At 33.4% G+C, this 12,841-nt stretch overlaps 3 protein-coding genes across 10 annotated transcripts; 2 read left to right on the plus strand and 1 right to left on the minus strand.

The window, feature by feature from the left end:
• Positions 1 to 3,176: 3,176 nt before the first annotated feature.
• LOC18009723 (probable BOI-related E3 ubiquitin-protein ligase 3) lies at positions 3,177 to 5,684 on the plus strand. 4 transcript variants are annotated; one of them, XM_024148965.1, is made up of 5 exons: positions 3,177 to 3,227; positions 3,723 to 3,800; positions 4,314 to 4,496; positions 4,586 to 4,950; positions 5,029 to 5,684. In XM_024148965.1, exons 3-5 carry the CDS (start codon positions 4,388 to 4,390, stop codon positions 5,578 to 5,580), a joined length of 1,026 nt encoding a protein of 341 aa, XP_024004733.1. In that variant the 5' UTR covers positions 3,177 to 3,227; positions 3,723 to 3,800; positions 4,314 to 4,387; the 3' UTR covers positions 5,581 to 5,684. The 4 variants fall into 4 exon arrangements, with proteins under 4 accessions (XP_024004733.1, XP_024004739.1, XP_006392142.1 ...); XM_024148971.1 differs by lacking the exon at positions 3,177 to 3,227 and adding an exon at positions 3,350 to 3,628 and having other exon boundaries at positions 3,723 to 3,829; XM_006392080.2 differs by lacking the exon at positions 3,177 to 3,227 and adding an exon at positions 3,350 to 3,628.
• A 181-nt stretch (positions 5,685 to 5,865) lies between these two features.
• LOC18010137 (2-carboxy-1,4-naphthoquinone phytyltransferase, chloroplastic) lies at positions 5,866 to 8,709 on the plus strand. 2 transcript variants are annotated; one of them, XM_006392081.2, is made up of 13 exons: positions 5,866 to 5,992; positions 6,247 to 6,342; positions 6,507 to 6,604; positions 6,767 to 6,977; positions 7,056 to 7,159; positions 7,237 to 7,308; positions 7,407 to 7,545; positions 7,628 to 7,734; positions 7,821 to 7,920; positions 7,997 to 8,035; positions 8,125 to 8,235; positions 8,318 to 8,383; positions 8,464 to 8,709. In XM_006392081.2, the coding sequence occupies exons 3-13, from the start codon at positions 6,516 to 6,518 to the stop codon at positions 8,557 to 8,559; spliced, it is 1,134 nt and encodes a 377-aa protein (XP_006392143.1). In that variant the 5' UTR covers positions 5,866 to 5,992; positions 6,247 to 6,342; positions 6,507 to 6,515; the 3' UTR covers positions 8,560 to 8,709. The 2 variants fall into 2 exon arrangements, with proteins under 2 accessions (XP_006392143.1, XP_024015911.1); XM_024160143.1 differs by having other exon boundaries at positions 5,877 to 6,015.
• Positions 8,710 to 9,218: 509 nt separating this feature from the next.
• Positions 9,219 to 11,053, minus strand: LOC112082238 (PE-PGRS family protein PE_PGRS47-like). 4 transcript variants are annotated; one of them, XM_024149820.1, is made up of 3 exons: positions 10,640 to 11,053; positions 10,240 to 10,270; positions 9,219 to 9,797 (listed from the first exon to the last, which is right to left on the minus strand). In XM_024149820.1, the coding sequence occupies exons 1-3, from the start codon at positions 10,700 to 10,702 to the stop codon at positions 9,475 to 9,477; spliced, it is 417 nt and encodes a 138-aa protein (XP_024005588.1). In that variant the 5' UTR covers positions 10,703 to 11,053; the 3' UTR covers positions 9,219 to 9,474. The 4 variants fall into 4 exon arrangements, with proteins under 4 accessions (XP_024005588.1, XP_024005591.1, XP_024005594.1 ...); XM_024149823.1 differs by having other exon boundaries at positions 10,606 to 11,053; XM_024149826.1 differs by having other exon boundaries at positions 9,221 to 9,797; positions 10,738 to 11,053.
• Between the last annotated feature and the right edge of the window lie 1,788 nt (positions 11,054 to 12,841).

Here is a 12,841-nt window from a genome sequence, read left to right on the forward strand (position 1 = left end):
TTAGTTATCTAATCACATATTTGAACTGATCAAAGAATATAGACCAAAATCAACAAGTTTTGTTAAAAATCTCCAAAAAAATTTCACACATTGATATATAAAATTGAAAGTTTGTATAGAAAACTACTTCGTCTAATTGATGCCTTCCAATTTCATCTTCTTATTATTGAACTGAGGCTGATAACCAAAAGATTAGCATTCAAATCATGTCCCGCATTAAGAACAAACAAACAATAGAAAAATAAAAAGACAAATGAGCGAATTCAAGAAAAATAAGGAACTTTCATGTTAGAACTGTTCCCCTACGTCTATCCGTAACTCGGTTCATATTAGTCCCCATAGTCGCTTGCATTCTTGATCTCTTGGCATGACTATGAACAACATTAGATTTCCATATATTGATCTTTCTGCTCACTCTTCGTCTATCTTCTCTCGCCCACATCCATGTTTGGCTTTTCAAGCGGAGGTTGAATTGGAGAGATCTAAAATTGAAATCCTAATACAAACACAAAGATGAGCATAAGTGAGAAAAGGAAGCTGAATTTATTATATAAAGAGATTAAGAGAAAATGAATCGTTGGACGATTTTAATGTTAGGATATGAAGAAGAGAAATCATAGAAATTTTGTTTGACTGCTTACTGTTAAGATGTTAACTTTTTGAAAAATATGTTAAAATAAAAGATACTAATTATTTCAATATCTTCTAAAACTGATAACTGATATGACTGATATGTCAGCTTTGTGAAACCTCAATCACTCTTTATATATTCCTTCTGTTTCATAAAGAGTGTCATTCTGACATTTTTCACACATATTAAAAAAATTATAAAAAGTATAATTTTATCCCTTATTAATACATTAAATAATTTGTTTTTATCTAATAAATACATTAAATTAATAGGATTAAAACTGGAATATTAATTAAAATTTTGTATTGAAAATATAAAACGACACTCTTTGTGAAACAAAAATAAAACCTTAAACGACACTCTTTGTGAAACAGAGGGAGTAATAGACTAGGGGTTGATCCGCGCTTCGCGCAGAATTTCGTATTGTATTTGTTGACATATTTAAAAGAAATCTCTACAATATCAATTTTTTCATTAGATTTTGTATTTCAAAATTTTATATATATTTATAGTATTTAATAATTTAATATATAGTATTTAGAAAATAATCAAATAATATATCAATTAAAACTTCAAATCAAATTTCGTTTGTAGATATATTTATATTTATCTGGGTTTATGATTTTCGAATATATACAATTCTTGATTATTGCATTCAGAAAAATATATGTAATAGGCAATTAATTATTTGAAAATATCTTGATTCTCTAACGTATTTCTAAAATATATTCATAATCTCTCTTTTTCTCTACACCCATTTCCCTCTCCATCTCCATCTCCCTCTCCCTCTCCCTCTCCTTCTCCATCTTCATCTCCCTCTCCCTCTCCCTCTCACTCTCCTTTTCCCTCTCATGTTCTCTCTCATCAATGCAGCATGTTGAACCACACACAACATATTAGACCGGTTGAAATTTCTATCTTTCTCGGGATTTTTTTTTTCCTAGCCACTCTCAATGTCACCTCTCTAACCTAAGCTCTGTATAATTTTTAAGGGGAACTTCACCCATTTTATCTTTTAAAGATTAGGTTGAACATGTTAACATTTTGTGATACCACAATTTGTTTCATAAAATATGCATTCTCACATATTTATGTTATTATTTAAGTAGTCATTTTAAAAAAAAAAGATTATTTGTAAATTATTACATGATATGCTATTACATATAACAAAAATAATTAAAATAGGAAATGATATAATTGTCACTCAAGCTTTTTGAAACTCGTGCGAATATTCTTTACCCGTTAATATGCATTTAATTTAATTATCTATTATTCTATTTTTCTTTGAATTTATATTTTTTGTTATATTCTAGTGTTTATAACGGTTTTAAAACAAATTTGGATATTTTTAGATATTAAAAATTTTGGATCCGAGAATTTGTTTCTCGAATTTAGCAAAACTGGATCCAAATCCGGCTATCTTAAAATTTATGGTTTACTATTCATATCTATCAAATCATATAAATAAAATAAATTATTTAAAATAATAATGAATAAATGCATTAATATATAAATTATTATTTATAAAGAATATCTTTTCATATTCTTCTTAAATTAATAGATAATAGTTACCATGAGAATTAAAGTATAATAACACAAAATATAATAAATTATAAATTAATAAATGAATTGATGATGTGTCAAAATTTTAGAGTGAGAAACGATGTGGCATCATGAGAAGAGAGAACATTTTACTTTATATATATATATATATATATCTTTTGTTATATTCTAGTTTTTATAGCGGTTTTAAAACAAATTTGGATATTTTTAGATATTATAAATTTTGGATCCCAGAATTTGTTTTTCGAATATAGCAAAACTGGATCCAAATCCGGTTATCTTAAAATTTTATGGTTTACTATTTATATCTATCAAATCATATAAATAAAATAAATTATTTAAAATAATAGTGAATAAATGTATTAATATATAAACTATTATTTATAAAGAATATCTTTTCATATTCTTATTAAATTAATGGATGATAGTTACCATGAAAATTAAAGTATAATAACATAAAATATAATAAATTATAAATTAAGAAATAAATTGATGATGTGTCAAAATTTTCTCATGAGAAAGAGAGAACATTTTACTTTATATATATATATTTTTTAAATAAAACTATAAAATTATGTGTTACATAATAACATTGTTTTTTACTGTTTTACTATTATGCATTATTTACATTTCTTATATATGGTTGTTTTTATTGTTTTCTTTTTTAAAATATTTTATCAAACATGTATTACACTTTGTTTTCCCGAATTTTTGATTTAAAATTTAGTCTAGTCTATTGAAAACAAACCGGACCATATCGATTCGAGTTTTTTTTTTGTCGACCTCATAATCTACGTGCAAGGGATGTCTAAGAAACGCGGCGCTTTCGTAAATAACAAAAAAAGTTAGGTTGTTACTGTTAACATTTTGAAATGTTCTGGTTTTTTAATATCAGTCAAATTAATGAATTGGTCAAAAAATATTTAAAAAAGGAAAAATGGAGAGAAGAAAAATGCAGAAGGTGGAGTGAATGGCGTCACCAGAGAGGCACAACTCACGGGGAATTGAGCAGAACCAATACCCACCGGCACCGGTTATTATTTATTCTTGTTATCATCACCCAATTTTTTAAAACTTTCTTAAAAATTAATTTGGATTTTTTTTTCTCAATTTTTCGAGGATTTTGTTTTTTCTAATTTTTTAATATTTTAATTTCGATTTTGCCACCCAACTTCTCCCACTCCTTCACCACTGTGTCCCGCTTTCTCACCTCCATCATTCATTTCATTCGTTTTTTTTCCCATCCGTTTCTTTTCTTCTTTTATTCTTGTTTTCTTCTTCTTCTTATTACCTTAAATTGATTTCCTAACTCTTGGATGTCGTGTTTCCGTGCGTTTCAACTTTCAACAAACCCATCTTTTTCTTTTCTTTTTATTCGTCTCTTAAGATTCTGAATCTTCATCAATTGGCTCCTTTCGATTCCTTGTTTTGCAGGTTTTTTCTCGATTTAATTCATGAAAAGAATCAAACTTTTTTCTCTGGGTCGCTGTGATGATGAAGATTTTTTTTTTCTTGTGTGTGTATTCAGGATCTGAAGGAAGCTATTTTTTTTTTGTTTCTTTCCTTCTGTAAATCGGTTGAATTTTTGATGGGTAATCTCTAAGAGGTATAAATGTTCTCTTACAAGACCTTTGAGTATGTCTTCTTCTTTGAAGTGGCCAAGTTGTTTTCATGTTCGAAAGATTTACCTTATTTGACAATTTTGCTATATTTATTTTGCCTATGCTTTTGTTATTTATTTAGCTGAATCTTTGACCATAATCAATCAATCTCGTTCGTGTATCCAATTAATAGGCGAGATCATAGAAACTCAAATTTAATATTCAATCTTGATTCTCCCAATATCTCTGTAGATTATGATTTACAAGTTTCTCCATCTGAATGTTTATGAAAAATCAATCAACCTCTACTTGCTTATATTTATATATCCAGGCCTTGGCTGAAGGATATTTATTTGAAAGGTCTTAGTTTCTCAACTTTGTCTCTAGTTGGATTGTAATCTGTATTGCTTAGGATAGTTAAAATCTCGGTATGTCTTGGCTCTTCATGTTAGGACTTAGGAGCAAAAGAAGTATGAGTTTTTCATAGCTTTCAGCTCATGAGATTCATTTGCCTGCAGGTTTCTTACTTTAATTCTATTGAAAGTTGAATACTTTACGGCTACATACACAAAACGGTTAAGCACTAGAGAAGATGTTGGGAGGCAACAATGAGAACCCTTTGCCGCAAGTTCTAATGAACGATAGCCAGTTTCAATACCAGACAAGCACATCGTTGAGTCAGCTTCACTTGCTCGGAACCAGTTAAGTATCTGAATTAGTTCTCATTTGCTTTGAATCTTGTCAAAACATAATAGAGCTAAAGCTTTTTTGCTTTGTTATGTGGTTACAGTGAGAGCTGGTTGCGCTATTGATCCTGTAAACTACTTTGCTAATGATAACCTTGCTCCAATGATTCGGCATAATAGCAAACGCGGAAGAGAAACAAAACTCAACAATAATATCCAGAGACAACAGAAGCTGCAGATCTCTTTGAATCATAACTACAATAACAGTAGCGTTGTTCAAGATGAAGCCCCAAAGCAGAACTTAGTGTCAACTGGTCTGAGACTATCTTATGACGACGATGAGCGAAACTCTTCTGTAACTTCTGCAAATGGAAGCGTCAAAACTCCAATCTTTCAGTCACTCGGTGACAATATTAGATTGGACCTTGATAGACAGAAAGAAGAGCTTGATCAGTTTATCAAATTCCGGGTACTAATCCTATCTGCAAAGCTTATGTTTTTCGCTTATATATCGCATGTTCTTGAGATTGTACTCTCTTTTGGACAGGCGGATCAACTCGCTAAAGGTGTGAGAGACATAAAACAGAGGCATGTCACGTCCTTTGTCACGGCCTTAGAGAAGGATGTGAGTAAGAAGATTCAAGAGAAAGACCAGGAGATTGAAAGCATGAACAAGAAGAACCGGGAACTAGTGGATAAGATAAAACAAGTGGCTGCAGAAGCTCAGAACTGGCATTACAGGGCAACGTACAATGAATCTGTGGTTAATGCATTGAAGGTAAATCTGCAACAAGTGATCTCACATGGAAAAAACAACAACGCAGCAGGATTAGTAGTAGCTGATCATCATCATCAAGTAAACGAAGGGTTTGGGGATAGTGAGATTGATGACGAGGCTGCCTCATACAACTACCGGACCATACCGGGGATGCCAAGTAGTACTGGGATGAGATGTAAGTCGTGCAATGCAAAGGAGGTTTCGGTCTTGCTTGTGCCGTGTAGGCACTTGAGTTTGTGTAAAGACTGTGATGTGTTTACTGGTGTTTGTCCTGTTTGTCAGTCTTTGAAAACTTCTAGTGTTCAGGTCTTCTTCTCCTGAGAAGAATCCATGAAAATAGAGTCTGTTCTTCATACTCTTGAAAAGTTGATTATGGAGAAAGGTGAACATATTTGTATGTTATGATGATGAACAAACTTGCTTGAGTCTTTGCTTTTGCCATTGAAACCATGATAACACTAATCAACCAACCCTTCAAACTCTCTCGGATACATTCATTTTGGTATTTGAGGCCCAGGCCCATGTCAAAGACACGTGAATCTCACGTGATTTTATCCTCCGACAACGAACAAGCTTGTGTTCATACATTCATTTTCTCTTCCTCACAACCCAGCATTCAAATTCTTCTCAATATTTTCCTAGGTTTCTTTGAGATTCTCGCGAGTTGCGACTTCTTCTTCTGAGAGTCTCCTCTGAAAGACCGAGCCTTCTTGCTCCGGCCATCGCTTTCCAGGTCGCCGGTTACTTTTTTAGTTGTTAATTTTTATCTTCTGTGTGCCGTGTGCGTTATAGTAGTTCCATCTTCTCTAAATTGAGCCAAATGTGTTGTGATTATTCTGGCATAAATTCTTGCCAAAATCTTTATAATTCTCCATTCGATGTGGACATTTATGTTTTGTAATGGAAGTTTTGTCATCTTTTGGGTTGTTATTAGACAAGTCAAGTTTTGCCTTCTCTACAACTTACATTTCAAATGCTTCAATTCAGTGATGGAACCTGTTCTGCACACTAGAAGAAATCATACGTTTGTGACCAAGTTTTGAATGAAATCTATGCAAAGATTGAAGGATTCGTGTTAGAAAGGTAAAAGTTCCCAACTTCAGTTTTTCTTCATCTTACTCAGTTTATGTCGGAACAAAAGGTTTTAGTTATAGGGGTTTCTAGAATCTCAGATTTTTAGTAGTTTCTTGTTCTAGTGTTCTTGCTCTGTTGCAGTTAACTGAAAATCTTTTCTTCTTGTTTTACAGGGAATTGAAATGATGAGATTGGTTTCTCTCTGTGATATAAATTGTGGGTTTGTTCCCAAAAAATCAGCTGATTTGTTTGTAAAACCGAGGTTCAGAAGGTAGGCTTTAGTGCCTCATTCAATCTGCATCCCGTTTGATTGTAATCAAGAATTGGAAATAAGAGATAGATAGCTTTGGATTATATCTAAAAGCATTGTTCTTTGAACAAAATGATTCATCTACTCTGACTGTCACTAAAATTACTTAGCTTAGCTTCCCAGAGGAGATATCATCACAAGAACGGTATTGGATTCGATTGCACGAGAGAGATGGAATGTTAAAAGAAGAAGAAACCTTGGAATTGGGACAGTCTTTTGCAAGAGCTATGGAGATACAGCAAAAGTGCATCAAGAAGAGGAAATTCCAAAAGCAACACTGATATGGAGAGCAGTCAAACTACCCATTTACTCTGTCGCTTTGGTTCCTCTTACGGTATGTTTTCTCCAGAGACCTTCCATTTCCTCCTTTGCCTTTACATGTTATGGAATATTCACTGCTCAAATGCCACAGGTTGGTGCTTCAGCAGCTTATCTAGAGACGGGCTTATTCCTAGTTAGACGTTATGCGGCTCTAATGCTCTCATCAGTTCTTATCATTACTTGGCTCAATCTAAGGTGATTGATTGATTGCCTTATCTAATGCTTTGGTTCCTCTACCGTATTTACTCTATCCAGACATTGTTTTATGGCAGCAATGATGTTTATGATTTCGATACCGGAGCTGATAAGAACAAAAAGGAATCCGTAGTTAATATGGTTGGAAGGTAAATAAGAATCAAAGAATAGAGTTTGCAACTTTGAAGTTTATGTTTTTATATTCCCTTCCTTAATTATTTCTTTTCACATGGTTTACTTGGAAAAGCCGGACAGGAACCTTAGCCGCTGCAATCACATCGCTTGTGCTCGGTGTTTCTGGTCTGGTTTGGACATCTTTGATAGCAAGTAATATCCGTGCAATACTATTGCTGGTCTCGGCAATATTATGCGGCTATGTGTACCAGGTGAATGTTACTGCATAGGTGAAAATTTGATACTAATATTTAGGAGATTCTAATTTGAGTGATAACTTTGAAATTGGTTTAGTGTCCGCCATTTCGGTTAAGTTACCAAGGATTAGGAGAGCCTCTATGCTTTGCAGCATTTGGTCCATTTGCTACTACTGCTTTTTATCTACTTCTTGGTAGCTCAAGGTACTATCAAAACCTTGTTCTAACCTTAATCAAGTTCTGTTTCCATGAGCTGTTAATAACCGAAACTGGTAAATCGGATTTGGCAGCGAGATGAGGCATCTTCCGTTAAGCAGTAGGGTCCTTTCATCATCTCTTCTTGTTGGTTTTACCACATCTCTCATCCTTTTCTGCAGCCACTTTCATCAGGTTAGTTAAAGAAAACGCGGTCTAACAAGTTTTGAAATTGATGCACACAATGCTGATTACATTTTATATTCTACAGGTTGATGGAGATTTAGCTGTGGGGAAATTTTCACCTCTGGTACAAATGTGCAAAACTTAACCCGGTTTAATATTGAATATGATGATGTGTTTTTGATGGTTTGAGTGTATTTTCTTGGTTTATACAAGGTTCGTGTAGGGACTGAAAGAGGAGCTTTTGTAGTGAGATGGGCTATTCGTTTCCTCTATTCGATGCTTCTTGTTCTTGGTTTAACCAAGATTTTGCCAGTAACTTGCGCAGTAAGTTTAAAACAGATTTCAGAACATGAGAAAAAGAAAAACAGCTAAAAACCTACCTTTTTTGTTATGTTGGGTGTTTCAGTTGATGTGTTTCCTGACTTTACCCGTTGGGAATTTAGTTTCAAGCTATGTCGAAAAGCATCACGAGGTAAACGAATAAAAAGAAGAAAAAATATTTACATTTGGAAGATTGAAATACTTTGTTTAATTATACAATCTTGAATGCAGGAGAATGAGAAGATATTCATGGCCAAGTATTATTGTGTGAGACTCCACGCATTCTTTGGAGCTGCCTTATCGTTGGGACTCGTCATCGCTCGCTAGATCACTTTCCAAACATTTATTCTTTTGTTTTTTCTTTGGCCTTGTTGTATCTAAAATAAAATCAAACTGATTTATAGCCATTTGCTGGTATTCTTCTCCTCATGCACGGTTTTTTTTTTTTTTTTTTTTTCAGTGCTCCAATTTATCAATTCTATACTATTTGTTTGAAGAAGAAAAAAAAATTATACTATTTGACAATTTCACATGTAATCTCCTCTGCATGTTCCTTCTCCTCTTGAATGATCTCCTCCTGATGGTCTACTCATGCATTGTGTTTTGCCGTCTACGTTACTCCAATTTATCTGACTTTAGAGAAATTAGTAAAATAGTGTTCTATTTATTTTAAATTATATACTTCTGTATGTTGGACTTTGTTCTTCTTATGTATATTATTTAGTACTACTCTTGGTAGCTGTAGGGCAGTTGGAGATGAACGATGGGGAAATTTAATGACATAACAAGTGAATATGAGTTTCCATGGATCGGAGATGATTTTATAGTTGCTGCGAACTCTAGCGAGATTTGAGAAGAAAGTGTCACACATGACACATATACTAGTATAGTTTGTAGTTTTTTTAATATGTCGAAGAAGCAGACATGATCTTAACATATGTAGTGTCCGTAAGTTTCCACCAACATCCAAAATTGGTAAAATGTAAAAAAACTTACAAAATTTATATTAAGTCTTGGCGGTCTCAATGATAAACTAGAAGTTTCGAACTTTCACATAAGTCAAATTCACAAACTAGAATTATCATTATTTTTCTCACTTAGACTCTCTTATTTTTTAGTACAAAGATAAAGTGCGAGTTATCCCCAAAGAAGAATAAGATTGACGTTATACAAGCTAAGGACGAGCCTACGAGATAACGTGCATGGAATGCTAAATTGTTAACAATCACTTATGTTTTCGATTTAGTGTCGACGGTTACCAACACCAATTATACCGCCATCACCATTTGTACCACCAGCACCACTAGGACCATTAGCACCACTAGGACCATTGGCACTACTAGGACCACTGGCAACACCAGCATCACTAGCACCACCAGCACCTCCCGCACCACTGGAACCACCCGCACCACTGGCACCTCCAGCACCAGTGGCACCACCATCATGACTGACACCACCAGTACCACCAGCGTTACTTGCACCACCAGCACCAGTAGCACCACCAGCACCACTAGCGCCACCAGCACCACTAGCGCCACCAGCACGACCTGTACGACCAGCTCGACCTGTACGACTAACGGCCAATATCGCGGACCCAAAAATATTTTTTAATGAAAATATAACTAAGTATTACAATAATATATTTTTAAGTATAAATAAATATAGCTAGGTTTTATTCACCAAAAAAAAAAAATATATAGCTAGGTTTATATGGATCAATCATAGCATGTTTACCAACTACGGTGAATTTTGTTTGCACAATTAGCTTACAAATGAAAATTCTATACTATTAAAACATGTTCAGAATTAAAAACTAGGTTTAAGGTGTTATATTTCACAATATGCCATAGGACATGTTGATTTTACTAGGGTCTCATTAGAGTTATTTCTGTAATTGAGGATGCAAATGTAAACCTGTTTCAACTATAAAATGTTGTCGTTTCTTTGTTATATAACGTTGTTTTCTATGCATTTTAAATTGCTTATAACCTACTGTGGGTTAATTACCTCCGGCTGAAGAACCCAAATTTAGATAAACCTGCAAATCAAAACAATTATATACTCATTATGAGAATCATGCATAAAATGTGAAACATGTCATAGTTTTTGTTAAATATGTCATAGTTTTCAGAAAATTTAATATAGCTGATTGAACATAAATATGCAGTGGTGAACCCAAAATGTTTTGTAACCGTTGTCAAAATATAACTAAGTATTAAATTGTTATTTTACAAAGTAAAAATAAAAAAGGGTATCATAAGTTGGATTATATAGATCAATTAAAAGCATGTTTACCAATCAATTGAGCTGAAGTTTGTTTACACAATTAGTTTACAGATGAAAGTTCAATTATTTTAAAGGTGTGAGATAAACCTCCATAAGCCCTTTATCAAAAAAAGAAGATAACCTCCATATATACATGTGGGTCCGCCACTGCTAGCAGAACTAGCACCACCAGCACCATTAACATCACCACCACTATCTAAATATCTATACCACTATTACCTTCGACACCAGCATCAGCATCGCCTATTCCATGTTTATGATATCGGCTTTTGCCATTGCCACGACCGTCTATACCAGAGAGTTGTCCCAATACTTGAGTTAACATCAGTAACACCATCACACATGCCATTACCGAACCCTTTCTGATGAACATGATCCCCATATACTCTCTCTCTCTCTCTCTCTCTCTCTCTCTCTCTCTCTCTCTCTCTCTCTCTCTCTCTCTCTCTCTCTCTCTCTCTCTCTCTCTCTTAATATACACACACAAGCTCACTCTGATCAAGATACATGTATAAACCCATACAAGCTCGATCAGTACACGCTTTTTTATTACATAACTTGGCGAGAAACCCTATTTATAGCCAAAACTCCATTAACCAGCACCAATACGTGTCCTCTAATCCCTGGTTCATAAAAAAAATATTTATATCCACTCAACACTCTTAAATGTTGAAAACGCGTCCAGACTCGTCGGTCAACGTAAATACGCAATATAAATTCTACAAGCAGTACGTAGCACTTTTAATAAAGCTGAAAAGGACGTTCACTTATAAGAAAACTCATGCATTCTTGCTGTATTCATGTAACATCTGTAAAGAAAACAGCGATGGTGCTTAGCACTAACCCAAGACTGAGAAACCCAAAAAAAACCAAGAGACTAAACCCTCCAAGGATGAACAAGAATATAGAAGAATACTTAGAGATCACTTGAAATACTTTTAGAAGGATTTAGAGAACTTATAAAGAGGAAGACTCTTTGTTTGAACTCGCTTTATTCACTTGTTCAACTTTTTATCTATTCTCTAACAAGAGGGTGATGAGATATTTCTAGCCTCTAAAGATCTCTTTCACAAATTCTATATACTTCTACAATGACCTCAGCTAGATAGTTTCCTAAATCTATAAAATTTCCTACAACACTCTAATTATTTTAATTACAAATTGTCTAGATGTTTCTATATTATTATCAATATATTTAGCTTAAAAATTTCTCTAGAACACTTTAAGAAGGTAATTAATCTAATACAGTGTTATTAGAAAATCCCTAGAATTTTCCATCATAGACCCAAATTAAAATTAAGCTCGATCCAAAATCAAGTTTAATTTCAATAACATCAACATATTAAATAAATCTGATAAGTAGTGGTGATCAAATATATAACTCATGCATTTTTCTTAGTGGAACATTGAAGCATGTCATCAAAGGAACATTTGGACCACAACTTCTTAGACGGTCAATTATTGGTAATATGTTCTAAGCTGTGACTCAATAAACACATGAGTGCTTAAGAATATAACCTGCGAACAAAACTGCCTTCACATTGCTGATTACATTTAGATTCGACAGGTTAAAGATATTTAGCTGTGGGGAAATTGTGGTACAATGCTGATTACATTTAGATTCCATGCAAATGATGTGTTTTGATGATTTGAGTGTTTTTCTTTGGTTTACACAGGTTCGGGTAGGGACTTATAACAGAGGAGCTTTTGTATTGAGATGGGCTATTCATTCGCGCTATTCGATGCTTCTTGTTCTTGGTTTAACCAATATTTTTTCAGTAACTTGCATAGTAAGTTTACAACAGATTTGAGAACAAGACTGAAACAGAAAAACATCTATCTGTACATATTTTTATATTGGGTGTTTCAGTTGATGTGTTTCCTGACTTTTTTTCTTTCTTTTCTTTGGAGTACTTGTTGTATATATTAATATATGATATAATCAAACTGATTTATAGCCATTTCCAGGTATTCTTCTTTTCATGCACGGTTTATTTTCGTTTCCTGTACTCCAGTTTATCAATTTTGATCTGTTTCCTTATCAATTCTATACTAGTTGACAATTTGACATGTACTTTTCTTCTCAAGCACCGTATCCGGTGCTTTATTTTAGATCATATGTAGTACCATTCCACCAACATCCAAAAGTTATCTAAATATGTACTATTAAATGTTAAGAACTTACAAAGTTTTATGAATTCTTGGTCGCAATTATAAACTACAAGTCTCGAACTTTAACATAAGCCAAAACTTCAAATTAAGTTACCATTATTTTTCTCACTTAAAACACTCTTATTTTTAGCACAAAGATAAAACTACAAAG

This window comes from Eutrema salsugineum, unplaced genomic scaffold (genome assembly GCF_000478725.1).
Source record: "Eutrema salsugineum unplaced genomic scaffold, Eutsalg1_0 scaffold_8, whole genome shotgun sequence".
In the NCBI taxonomy this organism is placed as follows: Eukaryota; Viridiplantae; Streptophyta; class Magnoliopsida; order Brassicales; family Brassicaceae; genus Eutrema; species Eutrema salsugineum.

Bases quoted from the DNA above. Each gene is read 5' to 3' on its own strand.
- LOC18009723 (XM_024148965.1), top strand. From the start codon at position 4,388: ATGTTGGGAGGCAACAATGAGAACCCTTTGCCGCAAGTTCTAATGAAC. The intron at 4,497-4,585 runs GTTAAGTATCTG...ATGTGGTTACAG, and splicing joins GCTTCACTTGCTCGGAACCA to TGAGAGCTGGTTGCGCTATT. The intron at 4,951-5,028 runs GTACTAATCCTA...TCTTTTGGACAG, and splicing joins ATCAGTTTATCAAATTCCGG to GCGGATCAACTCGCTAAAGG.
- LOC18010137 (XM_006392081.2), top strand. From the start codon at position 6,516: ATGATGAGATTGGTTTCTCTCTGTGATATAAATTGTGGGTTTGTTCCC. The intron at 6,978-7,055 runs GTATGTTTTCTC...CAAATGCCACAG, and splicing joins TCGCTTTGGTTCCTCTTACG to GTTGGTGCTTCAGCAGCTTA. The intron at 7,546-7,627 runs GTGAATGTTACT...AAATTGGTTTAG, and splicing joins TATGCGGCTATGTGTACCAG to TGTCCGCCATTTCGGTTAAG.
- LOC112082238 (XM_024149817.1), bottom strand. From the start codon at position 10,900: ATGGGGATCATGTTCATCAGAAAGGGTTCGGTAATGGCATGTGTGATG. The intron at 10,271-10,737 runs GTAATAGTGGTA...TTTGATTTGCAG, and splicing joins TGCTGATGCTGGTGTCGAAG to GTTTATCTAAATTTGGGTTC. The intron at 9,806-10,239 runs GTAATTAACCCA...ATTGGCCGTTAG, and splicing joins TTTGGGTTCTTCAGCCGGAG to TCGTACAGGTCGAGCTGGTC.